The sequence below is a fragment of the Hylobates moloch genome, unplaced genomic scaffold (genome assembly GCF_009828535.3).
Source record: "Hylobates moloch isolate HMO894 unplaced genomic scaffold, HMol_V3 SCAFFOLD_20, whole genome shotgun sequence".
Lineage (NCBI taxonomy): Eukaryota > Metazoa > Chordata > Mammalia > Primates > Hylobatidae > Hylobates > Hylobates moloch.
Window position 1 is genome coordinate 43,263,616 of NW_026652295.1, and position 24,429 is coordinate 43,288,044.

Here is a 24,429-nt window from a genome sequence, read left to right on the forward strand (position 1 = left end):
AATGTTCCATGTGCTGATAAGAAGAATGCATATTCTGTAGTTGTTGGGTAGAATGTTCTGTAAATGATTTTTGAAGTCCTTTTGGTCTGAAGTCCAATTTAAGTCCAGTACGTCTTTGTTGACTTTCTATCTCAACCATTTGACTAACGCTGTCAGTAGGGTGTTGAAGTTGTCCATTATTACTGTATTGCTGTCTATCTCTTTAGGTCTAGTAATAGGTCTAATAATATTTGTTTAGGTCTAGTAATATTTGTTTCATGAATCTGAGCCTTCTGGTGTTGAGTGCATATATACTTAGAATTGTTTTAGCCTCTTGCTGAATTGATTCCCTTATTATTATGTAATGACTTTGTCTTTTTTCCTGTTTTTGATATAAAGTCTGTGTTATCTAAGTATCACTATTGCTGTTCACTTTTGCTTTCTATCTGCGTGAAATATCTTTTTCCTCCCTTTCACTTTCAGTCCATATATGTCTTTATAGGTAAAGTGAGTTTCTTGTAAGCAACATATAGTTAAATCATGCTTTGTTTTTTCTATCCATTCTGCCATGGAGCATGTAATCCATTTATGTCACAGTTAATATTGATAAGTGAGGTTGTGCTCCTGTGATATTGTTAATTATTTTCTAGTTGTTTGATAAATTCTTTGTTTCTTTTTCTCTTTGTGGTTTGGTGGAATTCTGCCAAATTGCCGTTTGATTCATTTCTCTTCCTTCTTTGTGTGATATTTTATAAGACCTGAGAATTTTATACTTTTGTGTCTTAGTATGATGGCAAATATTTACTTTTTGTTTCCATGTTTAGGACTCCTTTGAGAATTTTGTGTAAGGTCAGACTAGGGTGATGAAGTCCCTCAGTGTTTGCTTACCTGGGAAAAGCTATTTCTTCTTCATTTATGAAGCTTAATCTTACTGTATACAAAATTCTTGGCTGACAGTTTTTCTTCTTTCAGTACTTTGAAAATGCCATCCCATTATTTCCTAGCCTGCCTGTAAGGTTTTGCTGAGAAGTCTGCTGTTAGTCTGATGGGGTTTTCTTTGTAGGTGACTGAAAAAGGTTTTCTTTAATTAAAATCAGAAAGGTGTTTAAGGAAAAAATAATAGAGGTTCACTAAATTCAAGGATTCATACATTATTATCTCTGAAGGGGACATAAGAATGGTCCATTCTAAATGTTTCCAACTCCTACACAATTTTATAGATGAAAGAGTGAAAATATGGGACATGTCCAAGGCTACAACAATAGTATTACGGATATAACTATGCATCAAATCTCTTGGCTTGTAATACACGTATTGAGTGTAGAGATTTTATCATTATATGCAGGATTACTTGAACCATTATAGCATCATAGCTGAAGTTTCCAGTGAGTAAAACTCAAAATATAGCAAAAGTCTGAATATAGAAAGAAGTGTATAAATGAGTAGAAAAATAATTAAAGCCTCTGAAGTGGAACATTATTAATTCTGATGCCACTAATTTCAAATACAGACATAGACTGGGATAATACTTTCCTCAGGAAAACTTTGTTGTAAAATAACTCCAATTTAATAGTTTTCAACAGGATCGGGGAGAAATGTTTAAATATACGGAGAAAAATGTCAAGAATTTCTAAAAACTTATAAAAAATTAATTTATCTATACATATCACTAGGTTAATTACAACTCCTTCTCACATACTTTGTGAATCAAATTAACTGAAGAGGTCGTTTAGGTAACATTTTGTTACCATAGTTTTAGTTACTGAATGAGCTGCAGAGTACAATAGCTGAAATTCTTATAAGCTTTGAATAGCTAATAAAAAAAAAAAACAAGTATATGAAAGCACTGAAGACTGATCAAAACCAGACTGAAACTGGAAACGGTAGTATGTACTTTTAGAAGGGAATGTCAGTGGGTGGATTTCCTGTCTTTACAGTTTTAGCCTAAGGGCAGCATCCAGTGGGTAGAGGAGTGGCTAACATATAATCTTAGATCCTTGATAAACGAGATGCCAGAGTTCGGACAATCACAGTACATGCAGAATGAGAAAGGAAATCCCCAAAGGGACAGAATAGAAAGAGGCGGAGCCCCAAATTCGGTGTACAAATTTTACCCAAATCTTTTTTTGTGGGTGGGGAGAGATGGGGTCTCACTATGTCCGGGCTAGTCTGAAACTCCCAGGCTAAAGTGATCTTCCTATCTCAGCCTCCTGAGTAGCTGAAATAACAAGTGCCATCATGTATGGCTTTCCTCAAATCTTTTACTAACCCCTAAGTTCTTCCTGTATGGTATGAATTGCATGCAATCTCACTAAAGTGAAAAGACATTCTAGTTGCTGCCACTGATGAGGAGTTCAAAGTTTACAGGTGAGTCTAGAAAAGTAACTTCCCTGCTGAATACATACACCAACACCACTACCACCACCGCCAATAAAAACAATATATTCACAGGAATAAAACAGAATCCCAAAATGCCTATGATGTATTACTCACAATGTCCACTTTACAATTCAAAATTACCAGACATGCAAAAACACAAGAAAGCATGACTTATATTCAATGGAGATCAAGAAAATTCACATATTTAATTTTGCAACCAAGAATTTTAAAACAGCAATTCTAACCATGCTCCAAAGCACAAAATAAAATACATTTGTAACAAACGGACAAATAAAAAATAATGCTATGATAGATAAATGGAAACTATAAAAAATCAAATAGAAATTCTATAAGTATAAAATATCAGAAATAAAATATTACTGGATGGGTGTCACAGTAGATTGCAGCTGACAGAAAGAAATGTATAGAAGATAAAAGTTCAATAGAATTGCTCCAATCTGAAGAATAGAGAGAAAATATTAAAAGAGGAATTAAAAAGCACCTGAGTTACCTATGGAATAATATCAAAGTTACTAATACAATGTACTTGGAGTTTCAGAAGTGAAGGAGAGGGAATAAGGCAGAAAAAAATCTGAAGAAATAACTGCCAAAAAGTCCCCTAATTTGGTTAAAGACATACACTGTCTTTGATTCAACAGATTCAAGATTCAAGAATCTCAGTGAATTTTCAGCAGGATAAATACAAAGAAAACCATGTCTATGGATATCACGGCCAAACAGCTGAACATCAAAAGTAAAAATACAATTCTGAAAGTATCCAGAAAAAACAACACATTAGATACAGGGAAACAATAATAGAAATCTACTGACTTATGATTGAAAACAATAGAGAAAAAAGTGGAATGACATCATTAAAATACTGAAAAATAAAATTTTCGAGACAGAATTCTGTATCTAATGAAACATCATCCAAGAATGAAGAAAAAGTAAAGACTTTTTCAGAAATATCAAAACTAAGATAACCATCACTAGCTAACTTGCACTACAACAAATGTTAAACAAAATTTAGCAGAATAGAAAAGAAAAACGATACAAGAAAACTCATCATGAAAGAGAAATAAAGAACAATGGGAATAGTAAACAATAAGCTCTTTTTTTTTAGTTGCTTCTCAGCCTTTTGGCTAAGATCAAGTGAAGCTCCATTTTTTCTCTTAGTTTCATTAAAACACACTAGATTATTTAAGACAAAAATTATGGTATTATGGCTTATAATATATATAGATGTAGTATGCATGACAATTATAGCATAAAGGACCTGGACCTATATATATATAGAAGATTCTTACATTTTATGTGAGTTAAGTAGTATAATAACTCCCAAGTATACTGAACATTTAAGGATGTACATTGTAATCCTTACCATGACTACTGAAAATAGGATGCAAAAAGATATCATAAAGAAATCAATATATAAATTAAAAGGAATTTCTAAAAAAAACACACAACCCAAAAGAAGACAGGAAAGAGAAACAGATGAACAATAAAAGAGGAAATAAGCAGAAAACAAATAGGGAAAGTTACCCTATATCCAACCACGTGAATTAATACATCAAATATCACAGAATTATGGACTACAATTAAAAGATACAGATAGGGGGAGGGCACGGCAGCTCATGCCTATAATCCCAGCACTTTGGGAGGCTGAGGTGGGTGGATCACTTGAGCCTAGGAGTTTGAGAATAGCCTGGGCAACACAGTGAAACCCTGTCTCTACAAAAAAAAAATACAATAATTAGCTAGGTGTAGTGGTGCATGCCTGTAGTCCCAGCTACTCAGGAGGCTGAGGTGGGAGGATTGCTTGAGCCTGGGAGATTCAGGCTGCAGTGAGCTATGATCATGCTACTATACTCCATCCTAGGAGACAAAGCAAGACCCTCTCTCCAAAAAAGAAAGAAAGAAAAGAAAAGAAAAGAAAAAAAGACACAGACAGAAAGGAGGAATAAAGAAGCAAGACCCAATTATTTGCCAACTATAAGAGATGACTTTAAATATATTATATTTATCTTTCAATACAGGCATACCTCACTTTATTGCACTTTGCTTTATTGTGCTTCACAGATGTTATATGTTTTGCAAATTTAAGGTTTGTGGTAACCCTAAATCAAGCAAGTCTTATCAGTGCCATTTTTCCAAAAGCATGTATGTGTCCAACTTTATGTCTCTGTGTCATATTTTGGTATTTTTCACAGTATTTCAAATATTTTCATTATTATTTTATCCGTTATGGTGATCTATGATCTTTAGTGTTACTATCGTAATTGTTTTGGGGCGCCACTAACTGTATTAATATGAGATAGCAAATTTAATAAATGTTTGTTCTGACTACTTCACTGACTAGCTGTTCCTTCATCTTTCTTCCCTCAGGCCTCTCTAGTCCCTGAGACACAACAATACTGAAATTAGGCCCATTAATAACCCTACAATGGCCTCTAAGTATTTCAGATGTAAGGAAGAGTTGCATGTCCCTCACTTTAAATCAAAGGCTACAAATGATTAAACTTAGTGAAGGAGGCATGTTAAAAGCCAAGACAGGATGAAAGCTAGCCCTCTTGCCCCAAATAGCCAAGCTGTGAGTGCCAAGGCAAAGTTCTTGAAGAAAATTAAAAAATGCTGGTCCACTGAACATACAAATGATAAGAAGGTGAAACAGCCTTATTGCTGATATGGAGAACGTTTCAGTAGGATAAATAGAACATCAAACTAGCCATGACATTTCCTTAAGCCAAAGCCTAATCCAGAGCAAGGTGCTAACTCTCTTTAATTCTGTGAAGGCTGAGAGAGATGAGAAACATGCAAAAGCAAAGTTAGAGGCTACCAGAGACTGGTTCATAAGATTTAGGAAAGAAGCCGTCTCTATAATATGAAAGTGCAAGGTGAAGCAGCGAATGATGATGTAGAAGCTGTAGCAAGTTGTCCTGAAGGTTTAGCTAAGATCAGTGATGAAGATGGCTACATGTAACAACAGATTTTCATTGTAGATGAAATGGCTATTAGAAGAAGATGCCATCTTGGCCATTCATAGCTAGAGAGGAGAAATCAATGCCTGGCTTCAAAGCTTCAAAGCTGACTCTCTTGTCAGGGGCTCATGCAGCTGGTGATTTTAAGTTTTAGCTAGTGTTCATGTACCATTCTAAAAATCAGGATCCTGAAGAATTATGCTAAATCTATTCTGCTTATGCTCTATAAATGGAACAACAAAGCCTAGATGACAGCATATCCATTTACGGCATGACTTATTGAATATTTTAAGTCCAGTGTTGAGACCTACTATTCATGAAAAAAAGATTCCTTTCAAAATAATTACTGCTCATTGACAATGTATCTGGTCACCCAAGAGCTCTGCTGGAGAAGTACAAAAAGATGAACATTGTCTTCATGATTGCTAACAAAATCCATTCTGCAGCACGGTTCAAGAAATAATTTCAACTTTCAAGTTTTATTACTTAAGAAATATGTTTCATAAGACTATTGCTGCCATAGATGGTGATTCCTCTGAGGGATCCAAGGAAAGTAAATGAAAATCTTCTGGAAAGGATTCATTATTCTACATGCCATTAAGAACATCTGTGATTCATGTGAAGAGGTCAAAATATCAACATTTACAGGAGTCTGGAAGAAGCTGATTCTAACTATCATGAATGGCTTTGAGCGGTCCAGACTTCAGTGGAGGAGGTAACTGCAGATGTGGTATAAATGGCAGGAGAACTAAAAGTGCAGCCTGAAGATGTGACTGAACTGCTCAATCTCATGATACAACTTGAATGGGTGAGAGTTGTTGCTTATGGATGAGTCAAGAAAGTGATTTCTTGAGAAGACATCTATATCTGGTGAAGATGCTGTGAACATTTTTAAAAATAACTACAAAAACTCCTACAAAGGACTTAGACTTAGTTCCATAAACTTAGCTGATAAAGCAATGTCAGGGTTTGAGAGAACTGACTTCAATTATGAATGAAGTACTGCTATGGGTAAATGCTATCAAACAATATCACATGCTACAGAGAAATCTTTCAAGAAAGGAAGAGTCAATCAATGTGGCAAACTTCACACTGCTATCTTATCTTAAGCTATTGCCACAGCTACCCCAACCTTCAGCAACCACCACCCTGATCAATCAGTAGCCATTAACATCGAGGCAAAACCTTCCACCAGCAAAAAGATTATGACATACTAATGACTCAGATGATAATTAGCATTTAAAAAATAAAGTATTTTAAAATTAAAGTATGTACATGTTTTAGACATAATGCCATTGAAGACTTATAGACTACAGTATAGTGTAAACATAATTTTTATATGCACCAGGAAAGCAGAAAATTTGTGTGACTCGCTTTACTGCAATATTCACTTCAATATGGTGGTGTGGAAACAAACCTGCAATATCTCTGAAGAATGCCTGCAGAAACATACAAATATATTGAAAGGAAGTAGATAGAAAAACATATTATGTAAACAGCAATCACACAGCTGGAATGGCTAAATCAATCAGATAAACAGACTTCATATGTACAGTATTTTCAGTAAGAAAAATAGATATTTCATAAATATAAAAAACAGAGAGAAAATCCATGTTCATGGATTGTGAGATTTAGTATTGCTAAAACATATCCCAAACTGATGTAAGCATTCAACCTAATTCCTTTCAAAGTCCCACCAGGCTTTTCTTTTTTCTTTTTCTTTCTTTGGCAGTAACTAACAAGTTGATTCTAAAATTTATATAGAAATGCGAAGAACACAGCGTGTCCACATTAAGCTTAAAAAATAACAGACTTTGAAGACTTACATTATAATCAAATAAACACAAATGAAACTCCAAAAATAAATTCATTTAGATATATTGTTCAAGCAATCCAATGGGAGAAAAGAGTCTTTCAGCAAATAGTTCTGCAATAACTAGATATCCATAAGTAAAAATTGAATTTGGCTTCAACTCATACAATAAATGGATTTTAATTTGACCAGATTAATAGAACTAAGTACAAAAACCAAAGGGATAAAGCTTCTAGAAGAAAACACAGGACAATATCATCATGACATGGGAGTAGCCAAAGGTTTCTTAGGACACAGGCAATAAATATAAAGGAAAAAAATTGTGTTAAGGAAGGGATCCAGTTTCAGCTTTCTACATACAGCTAGCCAGTTTTCCCAGCACCATTTATTAAATAGGGAATCCTTTCCCCATTTCTTGTTTTTGTCAGATTTGTCAAAGATCAGATGGTTGTGGATGTGTGGTATTATTTCTGAGGGCTCTGTTCTGTTCCATTGGTGTATATCTCTGTTTTGGTACCAGTATCATGCTGTTTTGGTTACTGAAACTGGATCGTTTCCTTACACCTTACACAAAAATTAATTCAAGATGGATTAAAGACTTAAATGTTAGACCTAAAACCATAAAAACCCTAGAAGAAAACCTAGGCAATATCATTCAGGACAGAGGCATGGGCAAGGACTTCATGACTGAAACACCAAAAGCAATGGCAACAAAAGCCAAAATTGACAAATGGGATCTAATTAAACTAAAGACCTTCTGCACAGCAAAAGAAACTACCATCAGAGTGAACAGGCAACCTACAGAATGGGAGAAAATTTTTACAATCTACCCATCTGACAAAGGGCTAATATCCAGAATCTACAAAGAACTTAAACACATTTACAAGAAAAAATCAAACAACCCAGTCAAAAAGTGAGCGAAGGATATGAACAGACACTTCTCAAAAGAAGACATTTATCCAGCCAACAGACACATGAAAAAATACTCATCATCACTGGCCAGCAGAGAAATGCCAATCAAAACCACAATGAGATACCATCTCACACCAGTTAGAATGGCAACCATTAAAAAGTCAGGAAACAACAGGTGCTGGAGAGGATGTGGAGAAATAGGAACACTTTTACACTGTTGGTGGGACTGTAAACTAATTCAACCATTGTGGAAGACAGTGCGGTGATTGCTCAAGGATCTAGAACTAGAAATACCATTTGACCCAGCCATCCCATTACTGGCTACATACCCAAAGGATTATAAATTATGTTGCTATAAAGAGACATGCACATGTATGTTTATTGTGGCACTATTCTCAATAGCAAAGACTTGGAACCAACCCAAATGTCCAACAATGATAGACTGGATTAAGAAAATGTGGCACATATACACCATGGAATACTATGCAGCCATAAAAAAGGAAGAGTTCATGTCCTTTGTAGGGACATGGATGAAGCTGGAAACATCATTCTGAGCAAACTAACGCAAGGACAGAAAACCAAACACCGCATGTTCTCACTTATAGGTGGGAATTGAACAATGAGAACACTTGGAGACAGAGTGGGGAACATCACACACCAGGGCCTGTCGTGGGGTGGGGGGAACAGGGAGGGATAGCATTAGGAGACATACCTAGTGTAAATGACGAGTTAATGGGTGCAGCACACCAACATGGCACATGTATACATATGTAACAAACCTGCAGGTTGTACACATGTACCCTAGAACTTAAAGTATAATTAAAAAAAAATTAAAAAAATAAATAAATGCAAGCAGAATACTGTCAAAAAAAGAAAAAAATTGGATAAATTAGGCTTCATCAGAAACTTAAAATTTCTCAGCTAACAAACTGAGAGAAAAATATGTGAAAAATATGTGTTTGATAAAGGACTGTTATCACAAGATATGTAAAGAACTACAAACTGGTAATAAAAGTCAGCCCCTTTGCCTGCAAAAAAAAAAAAAAAAAAAAATGGGTAAAGGATTTGAAGAGACACTTCCCAGAGTAAGATACATAAATGGCCAATCAATACATTAAAAAGTGCTCAATCTTATCAGTCATCAGAGAAATACACACTTAAACTGTTATCAGAAAATATCTACTAGAATGGCTAAAAGTAAAAATGACAATGCCAAATGTTGATGAAGCTGTGGAGCAACTGGAACTCTAATACACTGTTGGTGGAAGTATAAAATGGTACAACCTCTTTGGAAAAAAAGTCTTACTGTTTTTTTAAAAACCAAACACATGCCTAACTCTATGACCCAACAATTTCATTTGCTGGCATCTACCTAAGAAAAACGAAAGCATTTGTCCTTCCAGACTTGTACAATAATATTCACAGCAGGTTTATTCATAATACCTCAGAAACTGGTGAGAGTCCAGATATTCACCAACATGAGAATGCATAAACTGATATGTTCATGCAAGTCTGTTCTTTCTTTATGTAGAAGCACTTTTAAATAGTTGAAGACTTATATTTGATAGCCTCTTCTCTTTAATGGTCAAACACCTCAAGTTCATCCCAGCAGTTATTACAAGAAATGTTTTTCAGTTTCTTCACACACCTGCCCCCTCTCCCATTACTCTCCTGTAGACATGCTCCACTGTGTTAATGTCCATTCTATAGGATGATGCCCAATACTAAAAAAAATTCCTTATCAGTCACATCACAATATTGGCTCCTAAGAAATTCACAGGCAAATAAAAATCTCAAAATCATTTTAATGTATGGTATTATTAATCTACATTTTCCTCATTATCAATCATACCAACCGCACTACTGGCCCACAATTCTTCATAATGTATTTTAAAAAATAGCCGAGCATAGTGGTGTGCCTGTAGTCCCAGCTGCATGGGAGGATGAGGCAGAGAGGTGGCTTGAGGCCAGGAGATCAAGGCTGCAGTGCGCTACGATCATGCCTGTGAATAGCCACTGCACTCCAGCCTGGGCAACAGAAAATCTAGAAAGTTAACTTGAATTAATATTAAACTTGCTAATCTAGTAAGAACCCAAGCTTAACCAGCCCAGTTCCTTATATGGTTAGTGCTCAAGAATGATACCCCTTAAAATAAAATGCACTGTGTATTAACCCACATCTTGAGTTTCCAATTCTAATCCACTGTACATGGCACTACCATTTGGATCTTAAAACACCCTTTTGAACTCCTCACCCTTCAGCCAAGAAACCATCAACCATTCATTCCTTCCTAACTCTAGTAGTCTAAGACTCTATATAATCTGAGCCTTAATTTTCTAATCCAAACGCCTACTATTCCTCTTTATGAACCTTAATCCTTGAATATTTTAAACAGTGTTGGGTTTTTCCCCTTGTAAAATGGTACTTATGCTGTCTTTGAGTCCTAGAGTATTATCCTAACTTCTACCTTACCATAGTCCTATTTTTCCTTTAACCTCAGCTTTCTCTCTAAAAGTCTTAGACTGCAACTAGAGGTTTTTTTGTTTGTTTTTTTAAACTTCTGTATTTTCTGTCTGAGTCACTCATTTGGAAACTAGTATATGCCATCTTTACCTGTTTGTTTGTTCAATTATTTGCTTGTTTTACAAAATATCCTGTCTCCCTGAACACAGATCATACCAGTCTCCATAGCCCCACTCTGGACTCAATTTGGTATAGTATTTGATGTACAGGCCCTTGATGTTGGCTGCTGATTTTGTCAGGTGATAAAGGGCAGGAAGGAAGACTTCCAGTCTCTGAATATTCATCTTGACTACCAGTCACAGGAGAGGAGGGGTGTCTGCCAGCCAGAAAAAAAGTTTGAGGCTTCTACTAACATATTTTGTCAGGAGGCTCTCTGACCCTCATGCTCCCACCTCCCAGAGAGCCCAGGAAATCCAGCACATATAGGATATTCCTCTCAACTGCTGGGTAGCTGCGAACAGCGGCTGCGGTTGCTGAGCAGTTGCCTAGGGCAGCTTGGCCACCCTGGAGAACTGAGAAAAGAGGGGAAATAAAGAGTTTTCCTAGGCATGCAAGCAATCACTTGAATGTTAAAGGAAAACTAGGCTCGTTGTGTTCACAGTAAATTTTCTCAATTAGAAATGTTGTAACAAATTTGTCTGATGTTAATGGAAAGCATACTTATACACATATTCATAAAGTGAACACGCATCAAAGACATTTTAAAGGGTGTTTTTTGACATCATAATTTGGGTTTATAACATAAAGAAAACAAATGGTGATTAATCAACTAAGTAAGCTTTAGGGACTTTTGTATGTTTACTGATAATGACGTATGACCTTTTCTAAGAAAAAAATGGATTTTTAATGGGCATAAACATTTTAATCCCTATTTGGTTTCCAAGCCAATTTGATTTTCCAAGGGGCATAAGAAAATGTTAAATTGTCTTTTTGTTTGTAATAAGATGCTATATAGGCATATATCTTAACATATTTTCTACGTATCCTAGAGCAGAGAAATTTAAACCTAGGGTCCACAGGGTTCACAGATCCCTTGGATCCACAGAATGGCTTCAGAGTATCTCTGAACAATCTGAAACTGTAGACAAAATTTGTGAATGTGTTTATAGAAAAAGGGTTTATAGTTTTCATCAGATTCTCAAAGCGGTCTGTGACCTAAAGAAGATTACAACCACTTCTTAGAGATGATTTGAACCACTATCCTTGCCTATAGATATTTAACAAGGAGCAGAAATGTGTAACCAAGGTATGGATATAAAACAGAGCTTAGCCATTTTCAGGTTATATATTTCAACCAATTTGATCCAAAACGTACTTCACAACTCTACATGCAGATGCGAACTTAACCTTCTTGCTGTCTTATCTATGGATATTCGATCGAATTACGTGAAACTGCTGTTGTTGTTAGTGAAAAGGGTCAAATATTGGCAAATACATTCAACACACTGCAATACACTTCTGGTTTTGAGGTAGATGCTGTTTACAGAGGATATTCTGTATGCGAAAAGTGGTGCACAGCTATTATACAGAGCCTTAAAATTGGAAAGAAAACTTTACAGTTCCCATAACAAAGCCAGATCAGAAAAGAATATAATTTTCACATGGTAGGGGCAATCTAAAAACTCAAGATGAATGAAGACAAGCTTCTTTAAATCATTTTTAGAGATGAATCAATAATTGAAATGGAAAGTTATCAATAAATGCCAGGGATTATTATATGAATAATAATGATAACACTCTTATCTTCTGAGGCACAAAGAAATAAATGACTTTTCCAACATTACCTAAACCAGTTTTTCATCTCCCATAAAAATAAGAAATGCCTTGCAACTATCCCTTTCAATGAAGGGCTAGGAAAGCTAAGTGAAGCAAGAAAAAGGCAAAAAAAGTCATTGCCTTAAGTGGACTGTCAGGGCCTGGCACACAGTAGGTGCTCAATTAAATACTTATTTGAACGTCTAATGTATTAAGATTCTTTGACTGAAGGTTATACACTCCTGCATAATCTTTATTAAAGAACCACTAATGTAAATACCAGATATGTGTCAAAATTCACAAATGTTTTAAGACAGATTTTTTTTGTACTTACCTCAGCAGAGTTGTGATACTGAATGAAGGTTGCAGAAATGGCATGGCTGAAGGGGTCCCCTGCCTTGGTTACCATGTCCTGCCTCACAAGAAGAGCCAGATCCACTAACTAGAAGACCAGAAGAATGAAAGTCACATAGCTAGAAATAATCATGAATGCCACTGAAGTGGCAAACCTAAAAGCAATACATTCTGAATATTACTGATAATCCTACTTGCCTAAAAATCTATATTGTAGACATGAGCACACACTTTCATTGACTGGTGAATGGACCTAGTCATGATATATTCTGACTTTTTAGGAGAGTAGTTCTCAAAATTTATTTCACAGTCACTAGTGCAGATTTCTGGGCTTTAAGTCCAGAGATTCTAATTCAGTAGGTCTGTTTTAAGCATATAGTCTAGGAATTTGCTTATTTTATTTTATTAATTTTTGAAACGGAGTTTCGCTCTTCTTGCCCAGGCTGGAGTGCAATGGTGTGACCTCAGCTCACTGCAACCTCAGCCTCGTAGGTTCAAACGATTCTCCTGCCTCAGCCTCCCCGAGTAGCTGGGACTACAGGCACCTGCCACCATGCCCGGCTAACTTTTTTTTTTGGTATTATTAGTAGAGATGTGGTTTCACCATATTGGCCAGGCTGGTCTTGAACTCCTGACCTCAGGTGATCCACCCGCCTCAGCCTCCCAAAGTGTTGGGATTACAGGCGTGAGCCACCACGCCTGGCCAGAATTTGCATTTTAAACAAGAACCAAGGAGCGCTTGGCCGGAATTTGCATTTTAAACAAGAACCAAGGAGATGCTGATGCCTGTGGTCTAAAGACCACATCTTGAGAAAGTCTTTTAGAGGGCGATTCCAGACCCAGAATTTGGTAAGTATTCTTTAATTCTCACATACGTAGAAAGGTGTTTTTCAAAGCTCAAAAATAATCTCTAAACAAGGCAGATGTGGACTTGAGTTCAATGTCAAGAAAAAGCATGCAGGGATTCCATTTCTCATTAAGATAAAGGTGCAAGAAACTCTTTTCTATCCTAACATCCGCTTGAATTGAGGATGCAGAGACACATAACTGAACTAAATTTTAGAAAATGATGTAAATTCATGGCTGTTATTACTGTAGAGCAGCAGGGAGAAGAAGAATTGATCATGGGCAGAGATAAAGAAAAACCAGCCAGTGTGGTCCAATATGACAGATTAGAATGCTTACCTGTGCCACAGTTTCATACGCTAAATATGCTAAGATTTCCATTGCGACAACATTGGGTTTTATCTCCATACTGCTGCAGTCCAACCAGTCTCGAAATTTGGAAGCTTTTTTGGCTGGCCATTTAAAAAAAACAAGTGCAGAAATTTTATTTTTTAAAGTGTTTTAATACTGCACATTACTATCACAAAATTAAAAAAAGTATACTCAGAATTGTACACAAAAAATAATGCACATAAAATGCAATAATTAATATCTAGATATTCTGGCCCCAAGAAATCCAAGTTTTAACTCTCAGTTATAAGGCAACACAATGGTTGTTTTCAACAACTCTCTTACGTATTTGGGTCTTTTATTTTACACCTATGCTATATGACATAGTATATTAAACTATTTAATGTTTAATACTTCTCACACTGTCAGATTTACCATTGGCTACAGCTTATGTTACAACAAGAAGTCAGAAGATGTTCTTGTCTGATGTAACCTTAATTTACTCATATAGAAAGAAAATCTTGCAAGGAAGAACCTGTGATGAAAAAAGAAACATAAAGAAACTATTGCTAATACTTTTCAAAAATACTCTCTAGTCTCAGAGGAAAATGGCAGACAGGAGGCAGGATTAACTTGCAGCTCCCGCTTGGATGGGTAGAGCAGCATGTGGAGACCCACACTGTGCACTTTTGCTCCAAGAACTACCGCAGGAATATACCAGGAAAGCCGAGAGCCACAGACCCCTTGAAGGAGGTGGATCACCGCTGCAGGCTCTGTGGGACGCAGAGGAACTGTGAGTAGGCTTGCTTTCTCAGCTAGGAAGCCGGTAGCCTGGGGAAAGTTCTCAGCCCTGCCCACCAGCTGCTGGAAATAAAGTTGGTGCTGTTACGGGCAGGGGGCATGGTGGAGTGAGACCGGCCTTTCGGGCTGTGGGCTGCATGGGAGCTGGGTGAGGCCTGCGGCTACCGGCTTTCCCCACTTCCCTGGCGACCTGCGTGGGGCAACAGAGGCAGCCATAATGCCCCTGGGAACCGTAACTCCCTTGTTCTAGAAGCCACACCCTCATCCCCTACAGCTGCCGCAGCAAGCCCTGCCCAAGAAGAGTCTGAGCTCAGACAAGCCTAACCCTGCCTTCACCTCATGGCAACCCAAATATCGTATGCTCTCACTTATAACTGAGAGCTAAACTATGAGGACGCAAAGGCATAAGAATGATACAATGGAATTTGGGGACTCAGGGGAAAGGGTAGGAGGGGGGTGAGGGATAAAAGACTGCACATTGGGTACAATGTACACACTGCTCAGGTGATGGGTGCACCAAAATCTCAGAAATCGCTACTAAAGATTCATGTAGGCCGGGCGCGGTGGCTCACGCCTGTAATCCCAGCACTTTGGGAGGCCGAGGCGGGCGGATCACGAGGTCAGGAGATCGAGACCATCCTGGCTAACACGGTGAAACTCTGTCTCTACTAAAAATACAAAAAAAATTAGCCGGGCATGGTAGCGGGTGCCTGTAGTCCCAGCTAGTCGGGAGGCTGAGGCAGGAGAATGACGTGAACCCGGGAGACGGAGCTTGCAGTGAGCCGAGATCGCGCCACTGCACTCCAGCCTGGGCGACAGCGAGACTCCGTCTCAAAAAAAAAAAAAAAAAAAAAGATTCATGTAACTAAACACCACCAGTTCCCCAAAAAACCTACTGAAATATGTTTAAAAAAAGTGTCTAGGCTGGGCGCGGTGGCTCACGCCTATAATCCCAGCACTTCGGGAAGCCAAGGTGGGCAGATCACGAGGTCAAGAGAACGAGACCATCCTGGCCAACATGGTGAAACCCCGTCTCTACTAAAAATACAAAAAATTAGCTGGGTGTGGTGGTGCGTGCCTGTAGTCCCAGCTACTCGTGAGGCTGAGGCAGGAGAATCACTTGAAACCGGAAGGCGGAGGCTGCAGTGAGCCGAGATGGCGCCACTGCACAAGGGCGAAACTGTCTCAAAAAAAAAAAAAAAAAAAAGTGTCTGTTACTAGAATGGCTCAAAGTTGTAAATTTAAAGTTAAATAAACTGACATCTGGTCTAATCTAAGCCTGTGGTTACATTTTTTCTGATTATGAAGATGTCTAAATTCTTAAGCCTGACTCAAAACCATCCAGACTGATTCCAAGCAGCCTTTACCATATTTCCCTATTAAACCATCACCTAGCCTTGAGTCTTTTCCTCTGCGTGTCTACTCCTACTCCTTTCCTTCCATGGAATGCTCTCCCATCACTCTTCTTCATTTATATGAATCTTGATCATACAGGCCAAAGGTATATTTCCCTACTCTAGCCATTTATTGAACACTGATACCAACAGATATTCGTTCACAAATGCTTATAATTTCTTAAGCCATATTACAAATTTTTGTGGGAGAAGACCATGCCTTATGTCTCTGCATGTGTAACAGTACCAAGCATATACAGAACCAAGCATGTATGTAACCTTTAGTTAAATATCTCTACACTGCCACAGTGCTAAGCAGTCTAAATTGATATAGGGACTTCATTAGACATTATTCATTTAACTAGTAACCTAGAGGGAAAGACTGATAGTGAAGATTTTATGAAATCTGTAAGATTTTCTTTATAATCCACTGATTATTCTTTTGATTAATCTGGCCCCACAGGTCTATAAAACACTTAACAGTAACTCAAAGCATGATATTTTGATCCTTCTATACAGAATCTTCAAGGATTCCACATACAGAAGAGTTCTCTTTTAAATAAATCATAGAAAACATGAAGTCCTGCTATCGAAGCATATACCCAAAGCTGTCAAATATGGCAGAATTATGATAATCCCCCTTAAAGCTATCTCCCCAAAGTAACAAGTCTTCCAAATACTTTCTGACATGCAACATTCCATCTAACTAGTATGCTGCAATAGCTCACAAATACTTGTTTAACATCTCTGGAATACTTCTGAAGTTAAAGTTAACAGGCAGCAATTTGGCAAGATCAATGAGATGTACATTAATCACTTATCTCCTTGACAGATCTTTAGGACAGAAACAGATATTTTGTGACTATGCTCTAAACAGTTGATTTTAAAAGTGAGGGAAAGGATCATTATTAATATTCAGTTGGATCTATCCACATAAGCAACAGAATTAGCTTCCTTGCTAGATTGTAACCACCGAGAATGCAGGGACAAGGACCATGTATCTCCAACTGTATCCCTAGCACCTAGAATACTGCCTGGCATTAGCAGACTCACAAGAAATATTTCCAGAAGAAATGAATAAATGAATGAAGTATTTTTTAAATAAAAGAGTAGAGTCCAAACTTTTCTATTCATCAAAAGACATGCACTTGAGTTATTGCTGTTCCACCAAGTGGTGGAGATTCTTTGAGAGCTAATTCCTTCCCTGTCACCTGGAGAAGGATGGCTTTAAAGCCTGACCCTTCCAAGGTATTGTTGGTTCCAGCAAAGGAGGCACAGATACCTCTAGTTAAGATAGTTTGTTTTCATCAAGAGGTGAGAGGCGCCTCAGAATAAACAAGTTCCTTCTCCTTTGCCCCTCTTCCCAACGTATCAGGAGAAAGGATAACCTGGAAATTGACTAACAACTTAAACAGAATCCTGAGCAATGGTCAGAAGTTCCTAGGATTATTAGCTTTGTAATACTACCTGGATTTTCAGCCTGCGCTGAACTTAAAAAACAACTTTACATGATAATTTCATATGGAAATTTAAGGTTAATCTCACATACTTTTTATCTTTCTTATCAATGATCACTAACAAAATTTAAGTTTCTTGCAATATTCCATTCTCTCATGCCTGCATACTGTTCGGTGATTCCTATCCCATCCCTTCCCAACAGTCTTTCCATTCCCAGTCCTTTCCTTAGGGTCCCCTGCAATGCTCATTCCACTCAGAAGAAACTACTTCGCAACTTCAACCTAATTGAAAATAGCCTTCTTCAGAGGGCATGGTTTTCCCTGGAACCTTCCCTAGCAGGAGTTCCTTATTCCTTTCCTTTATACATATTTATGGGCAACTACTTTGGCCAGTGTGTTCATTTCCCCATATAAGGGGGGACCTGGAGTCAATGTCTTCATTCTCTTAGTTTCTTCCACAGGAAAAATACATAATAAATAGACTGACAGCAAACTTCTACCAACAACAGGGGCCAAAAGACAAGGGAATCATGTCTTAACAAGTAACTACCAGCTTACCATTTCCTACCCAACTAAACAATCATTTAAGTATGGGGGCAAAATAAGGCCGTTTAAGAAAAAAAATGGGTGTTTTAAGCTTGTGCAGAGCTGTAGGAAAAAATGACATTAGGCCAAGAAGGAAAGTTTAAGTACTTATCAATTTTTTTTTTTCTTTTTTTCTTTCGAGACGGAGTCTTGCCCTGTCCCCCAGGCTGATAGTACAATGGCGCCATCTCGGCTCACTGTGACCTCCGCCTCCCGGGTTCTAGTGACTCTCCTGCCTCGGCCTCCCAAGTAGCTGGGATTACAGGCATGCACCACTACGCCTGGCTAGTTTGTTTGTTTGCTTTTTTGTATTTTTAGTAGAGACAGGGTTTCACCATGTTGGTCAGGCTGGTCTCGAACTCCTGACTTTAGGTGATCCACCTGCCTCGGCCTCCCAAAGCACTAGGATTACAGGCGTGAGCCACCGTGCCCAGCCAAATACTTAACAATTTTAAAAACTTTAAGTCATGGATGTATATCAAAAAAAAAAGATAGCAACTGAAATAGTACAAAGAGAATATAGGACTTACAAACTAGCAGAGGAAAAAGAGATGAAGAAAACCCAATCAATCTAATACAACATAGAAAAGGAGGAGAAAAAGCAAATTAAAAAGCACAGAAATTTAAAACACAAGATAAGACAGCATATACAGTATCAGTAATTAAATCCATATAAATTAAACTAATCAATGAAAATACACAGAGCCTCTCTGATTACAAAGAAAATCTAGATAAAACCAAACATAAAATAAAAAGTTGAAAGTAAAGGACTGGAAAATAATTTAATTTTCATTAAATTTATAATTATACATTTTATTATACATTTAAAATTATACAGTTAAAATTACACATTTATTATACAATTAAAATTATACATTTTAATTATAGAGTATAAATTTTAATGATTTAAATTATTATAATTATTTTTTATAATTATGAGCTTTGTGTGTCATTATTAAATATCAGATTTTAAAAGACTTTAAGAGAAATAACTCTGACTTATATACATATAAAAACAAAAGACTGAATTGTGAATTAGATTAGCGTGTCGATGCTACAGCTTAGCCTCAGCCTATAAAGTTACAGACTCATTATTTTAAAATGTACCAGTGATTCCAGGGATGGCTATGATCAAATACTTAAGAAGATACATATGGCAGGACCACAATTCCTGTATCTTCGTAATTTATTAGAAGGAGAAGAATGAAAAGAGCATAACACTCTGACGAGTGCAGGAATAGCTTCTGAATTTGCTGATCCACGTGGATTAAAGGATTCTCAACCACAGTATTTTGCCACATAAAACAGATTTCCCCACCAAGGTTTCATAATAAAACACCTATGGGCACCATATATAAATAGTTTTAAATGACCAAATCCTTCCACTCTAAAGAAAAGAAAATTAAACACAATATACTGTTTATACTATAGTTATTTTATACAGAAAGGGAAAATACTATTTTTTAATCTACTATAGTTTATTATTGAGTTAAAAACAAAACATGGGCCAGGCACAGTGGCTCACCTGAGGTCAGGAGTTCAAGACCACCCTGGCCAACATAGTGAAACCCTGTCTCTATTAAAAATACAAAAATTAGCTGGGTGTGGTGTACACGCCTGTAGTCCCAGCTACTCAGGAGGTTGAGGCAAGGAGAATCACTTGAACCCAGGAGGAGGAGGAGGCTGCAGTGAGCCGAGATCGCACCACTGCACTCCAGACTGGGCAACAGAGTGAGATTCCATCTCAAAAAAAAAAAAAAAACAAACAAACAACAAAAAACAAGAACAAAAACAAAACAAACAAAAACAAACAAAAAAACATGAAGTAACTGAAAATCTGATTTTCAAAGAGAAGGCATATTAGGAGACTTTAAGATTATGAGTTTTAGTGTGAAAGTAGTATGTCTGTTCCTTTAAGTGAATTAAATTTAAAATATAATTTTAAAAAATAGTTCAATTGCACTAAATGTTACTTTATAAACTGGAGGTTGATACTTATAAAGACTTGAATGCCATTTTTAAACCTAAAAATTACAATACAAAACCTTTCATTTGCTGAAATTGCCATGATCTGAAGTGCCATTTACTTAATGCTTCACAGATGTATGATGCCAAGTTGTTAGTCAAATTGGAAAGTATATTTAGTCAGAAAAAAAAAATCTTCCAAAACATGTTTTCCTATATTTTACTGACATTTACATGGGATACTATGAAATGTGTCATTTATTTGCACTTTATAATCTACAAATGAAGCTCTCTCTTTCTTTTTCCAAATCAAATATGCTGTTATTGTGACCACATAATAGCTTTTCATTTAAAGACACCATTGTTTCTATAATCCCTCAGACCATGGTCATGTGCTACTTTGTCATATTTTTAACTGGACTTTTCATCACACTTTCTTCTTTGACTTTTACCCCGAGAGCCTTAGTCACAACTGAAACTTTGCTGTAAGGATGTTTTGCTACACAATCTAGCTCACTATTATGAGTCATTATACACTTTTAATAAGCTGATGTGCAGTGATGTGAAAGTACTAATTTTACCACGAGGTTACTAGTGTTACTAGAGCATGTACTGATAAATTTGGCTAACACTGAATACATGCCACAGTAGGAGGTTAGACAAAAATGGAAGAGACCAGTGATATGTTCCTTTGTGGTAATATGAGTATACATAAAGGAAAATAATTAATATTACAGGCCTTTAAATGTCATGACTGCTATTAGAGTCCATTATGGATCAAATGCAATCAGAAATACTAGTGTAAATATGACTAGGAAACTAGAAATTATAATGGAAATATTAAGACAATGGAATTTTTATGATTAAAAGTACTGTAAATAATTAACATAGCACTATGTATATTACCAGCACCACTTAAGATCTCTTAATGTTATTAATCACAAAGCAGCAGAATGTAGGAAAATCGTTTATAGGCTCCCCACAATGTAGAGGTTGTTTCTATAGCAGTTACAACTACACATGTATTAAATCCACCAATTTCTAAGAAACAGATCCTGTCATACTTTAGTACATCTATAATACAAATCTCTTATGCGTATAACTAAGCAAAGTTAAATAGTTACTTACAGAAACTTAATTGTCGACTTTCACAGAATTCTGCATATTGAGCTGAATCCATAATTCGAGTTTGTCTTTCTGCTCTCTAAAAGATAAAAACACATTACATTTTTTAAAGCAAGCAGATTATTATATATGTTTTCACAGCTTAAACTTAGAATTGAAGTACCATTTTACTTTCCTTATTCCAGGTGAACAGGGTAGTACTACCACATAGATCATGATACACAAAATTACAATAACTAACACTAGTTGTGAAGCTGGTGTCTTTTGGAAATAAAGTTTAAATATCACTTCCTGCTCCTTTGTTATTGAAACTAAAACTAAACGACTTCACATCTAAATTTTCTAACTTGTATCATCCTTTTAAAGAAAATGATGAGGGAATAATAAACCAAAGAGAAAAACTGTTACAAATATTATTGTCAATCTGCTTTAAAGCTGTGATGTTCAATGTTAAACAAGAATCAGTGAATGGAAAAAAAAATCAGTGAATGGAATCCATATATTCCCTTTCAGTTAGAATCTGGGGCCACAGTTGACAAATCCATATTTTAGATTGCAAGAAAATAAAGAAAAAGGTAAACACAATACAGATCCTTTCATCTGAGTCCAGGTATGATTCATTTGGTATAGTTTCATTTGTGGAGTTTTTGATTCAGTATAGCAGATGTTTACTGCTTCACTGTCCCACAAGAGGTAGGATAATTATAATTCATCCATAGTTTGGTGGGAAAGAATATGACCACTTCCGCTTCCTTGGTAAGGACAGCATTTTGAAATGAGACAGGCTGGTACTTCTTGGAATGAATTTCTGCCCAGCAAAGAAAACAAAAAAATCCCTGAGATTTAATTTTTTTTTTTTCTGTTGTGGAAGAACTTTCAGCAAGTTACCTTTACCATCATTGTTAGAGCACATAAGTACCATTTCTTCTAATGTCTGTGGATGTTTTTGTATTTTTGAAACAGAAATTATTCTTTTTTATTTGTGTGAGTAGTCCATTCCAATGATAGGTCAGTTGATGGAATGAATAATGGTGTACTAACTGGAGCTTAATAGAGAATATAGATGGGGCAGTGGGAGTTAAGGTAAAAATTACTAGTCACTACTGTGGTTCCTTCTAAGACCACCGACTGTTTTTCTCCTTCCTTATTTTCCGTCTCCCTTTTTTCTTTCCCTCCCTCTCTCCCTTCGTTCATTCCTTAGCTCCCACACATCCACATACTCACAAACATACATATATGCAGGCACAAACGCAAGCCTCTCTTGGTTATTTACCCACTAGGTTCAAGTATCCTTTTTGGGCATGTACAAACATTTTATATATATATATACATATAAGGTATATATGTATGTGTATATATATACACATATAAAGATAAATATATAAATTATATATGTACACATATATACACATAAATTTATCTTTTTTTATATATCTACACAAACAGATATATGTATATATGTATGTACATATTTTCTTGTGCATATGTCAGAAATATCACATCTTGGCTGGGTGTGGTGGCTCACGCCTGTAATCCCAGCACTTGGGAGGTCCAGGCAGGTGGATCACTTGAAGGCAGCAGTTCGAGCAGTTTAGTAGAGACCCTGTCTCTACTAAAAATACAAAAATTAGCTGGACGTGGTGGCATGGGCATGTAATCCCACCTACTTGGGAGGCTGAGGCAGGAGAATTGCTTGAACCTGGGAGGTGGAGGTTGCAGTGAGCTGAGATCACACCACTGCACTCCAGCGTGGGTGACAGAGTGAGACTCTGTCTCAAACAAACAACCACACAGCCACGTCTCCTTAAGAGTATATTATTGGGTTAATTTTTATTTACTTGGAAGTATTTTTTGATATTTAAATGCATGATCTAGTTTTAGCCCTCTTTTTAATGTATCTGACACATGACTCAATAAATGTTTCCTGATGAAAACAGGAAGCAAGAAAGGGAGAATTTATTTATGTGTTTTGAACATTACAAAAAAAGTTGCAGCTGGGTACGGTGGCTCATGCCTATAATCCCAGCACTTTGGGAGGCTGAGGCGGATCCCAGCACTTTGGGAGGCTGAGGCGGGTGGATCATGAGGTCAGGAGATTGAGACCAGCCTGGCTAACATGGTGAAACCCCGTCTCTACTAAAAATATAAAACATTAGCCGGGTGTGGTTGCATGCGGCTGTAGTCCCAGCTAATCGGAGGCTGAGGCAGGAGAATCGCTTGAACTCGGGAGGCAGAGGTTGCAGGGAGCCGAGATCGCGCCACTGCACTCCACCCTGGGAAACAGAGGGAGACTCCATTTCAAAGAAAAAAAAAAAGTTGCTAATGTGTTTATTTAAATAAACTCTCTAAGACTGATAATACTAATGTTAATTTGTATCTATGTGCATACGTTTGTGTATATATATCTGTCTGTGTCTCACTATAGCAGGAACCACTCAGGTTTGAATTTCTAGCTCCTAGGAAAATATCTGACACATGGTAAATAAGCAATAAACATTTGTTGGATGAACGAATGCGACTGTTTTATTCTACAGGCCGAATGACTATCACCATAATGGAACTAGATCGAGAATGATTATCTAATGATTTCTGCATACCATCTCTGCTGCTCTCCAGCTTGGTAGCCTCATCCAACCAATACATGGCTGGACAGAAAGGACTTGGATAACTATGGAAAAAGAATGTTCCTAAAGGGATTCTTAACACTAACTTTTTCTTCCACCAAGTTGGACAACCAAGATTTGGCCTCTGCGTATATGCTTACATAGCTGATGTACTGGCAATAAGTGTTTCTAGAAATGAGAGGTAGCAAAATTTATCGTCAGAGGTTAAGGTTGCCAGAATTGCCAGCTACAATATTTCAAAGATATCCATAAACATCTGAAAGACTAAATTATTTTGGCTAGCTTCATTCCTTTCAGACACCCTCTCCAATGCCTATTCTCTTTTCTTCATTAAGCATCCTAGTTCTTTTTTAATTCCTCCAGCATCGAAGCAGTAAACTTTGATCTGAGGAGCCCCACAAATCTCACCCTAGGGTATATATAAGAAATCATTTATCCTGTGCCTAGCACACAGGAAACACTCCACACAAAGCAGCTGACTCAATAGCAAAGACTTATAGACAATACAAAATCATGGCTTAGAGATAGAAGACAGCTTAAAGTTTTATCTTGTTCAAATCTCTTCAATTCAAAGATGAGGGAATTGAGGCTCAGAGAAGTGATTTGTC

At 36.8% G+C, this 24,429-nt stretch overlaps 1 protein-coding gene across 11 annotated transcripts in view; it reads right to left on the reverse strand.

Annotated features, from left to right (window-relative positions):
* The window catches only part of SUPT3H (SPT3 homolog, SAGA and STAGA complex component), a 555,592-nt gene that overhangs the window by 117,274 nt on the left and 413,889 nt on the right, over positions 1-24,429 (reverse strand). For all 11 annotated transcript variants that reach the window (XM_058432546.1, XM_058432547.1, XM_058432550.1 and 8 more), the window contains 3 exons: positions 21,201-21,276; positions 13,880-13,992; positions 12,675-12,782 (listed from right to left, as the gene is read on the reverse strand). In XM_058432546.1, coding sequence (XP_058288529.1) covers positions 12,675-12,782; positions 13,880-13,992; positions 21,201-21,276 — 297 coding nt within the window. The remainder of the gene's footprint in view (positions 1-12,674; positions 12,783-13,879; positions 13,993-21,200; positions 21,277-24,429) is intronic.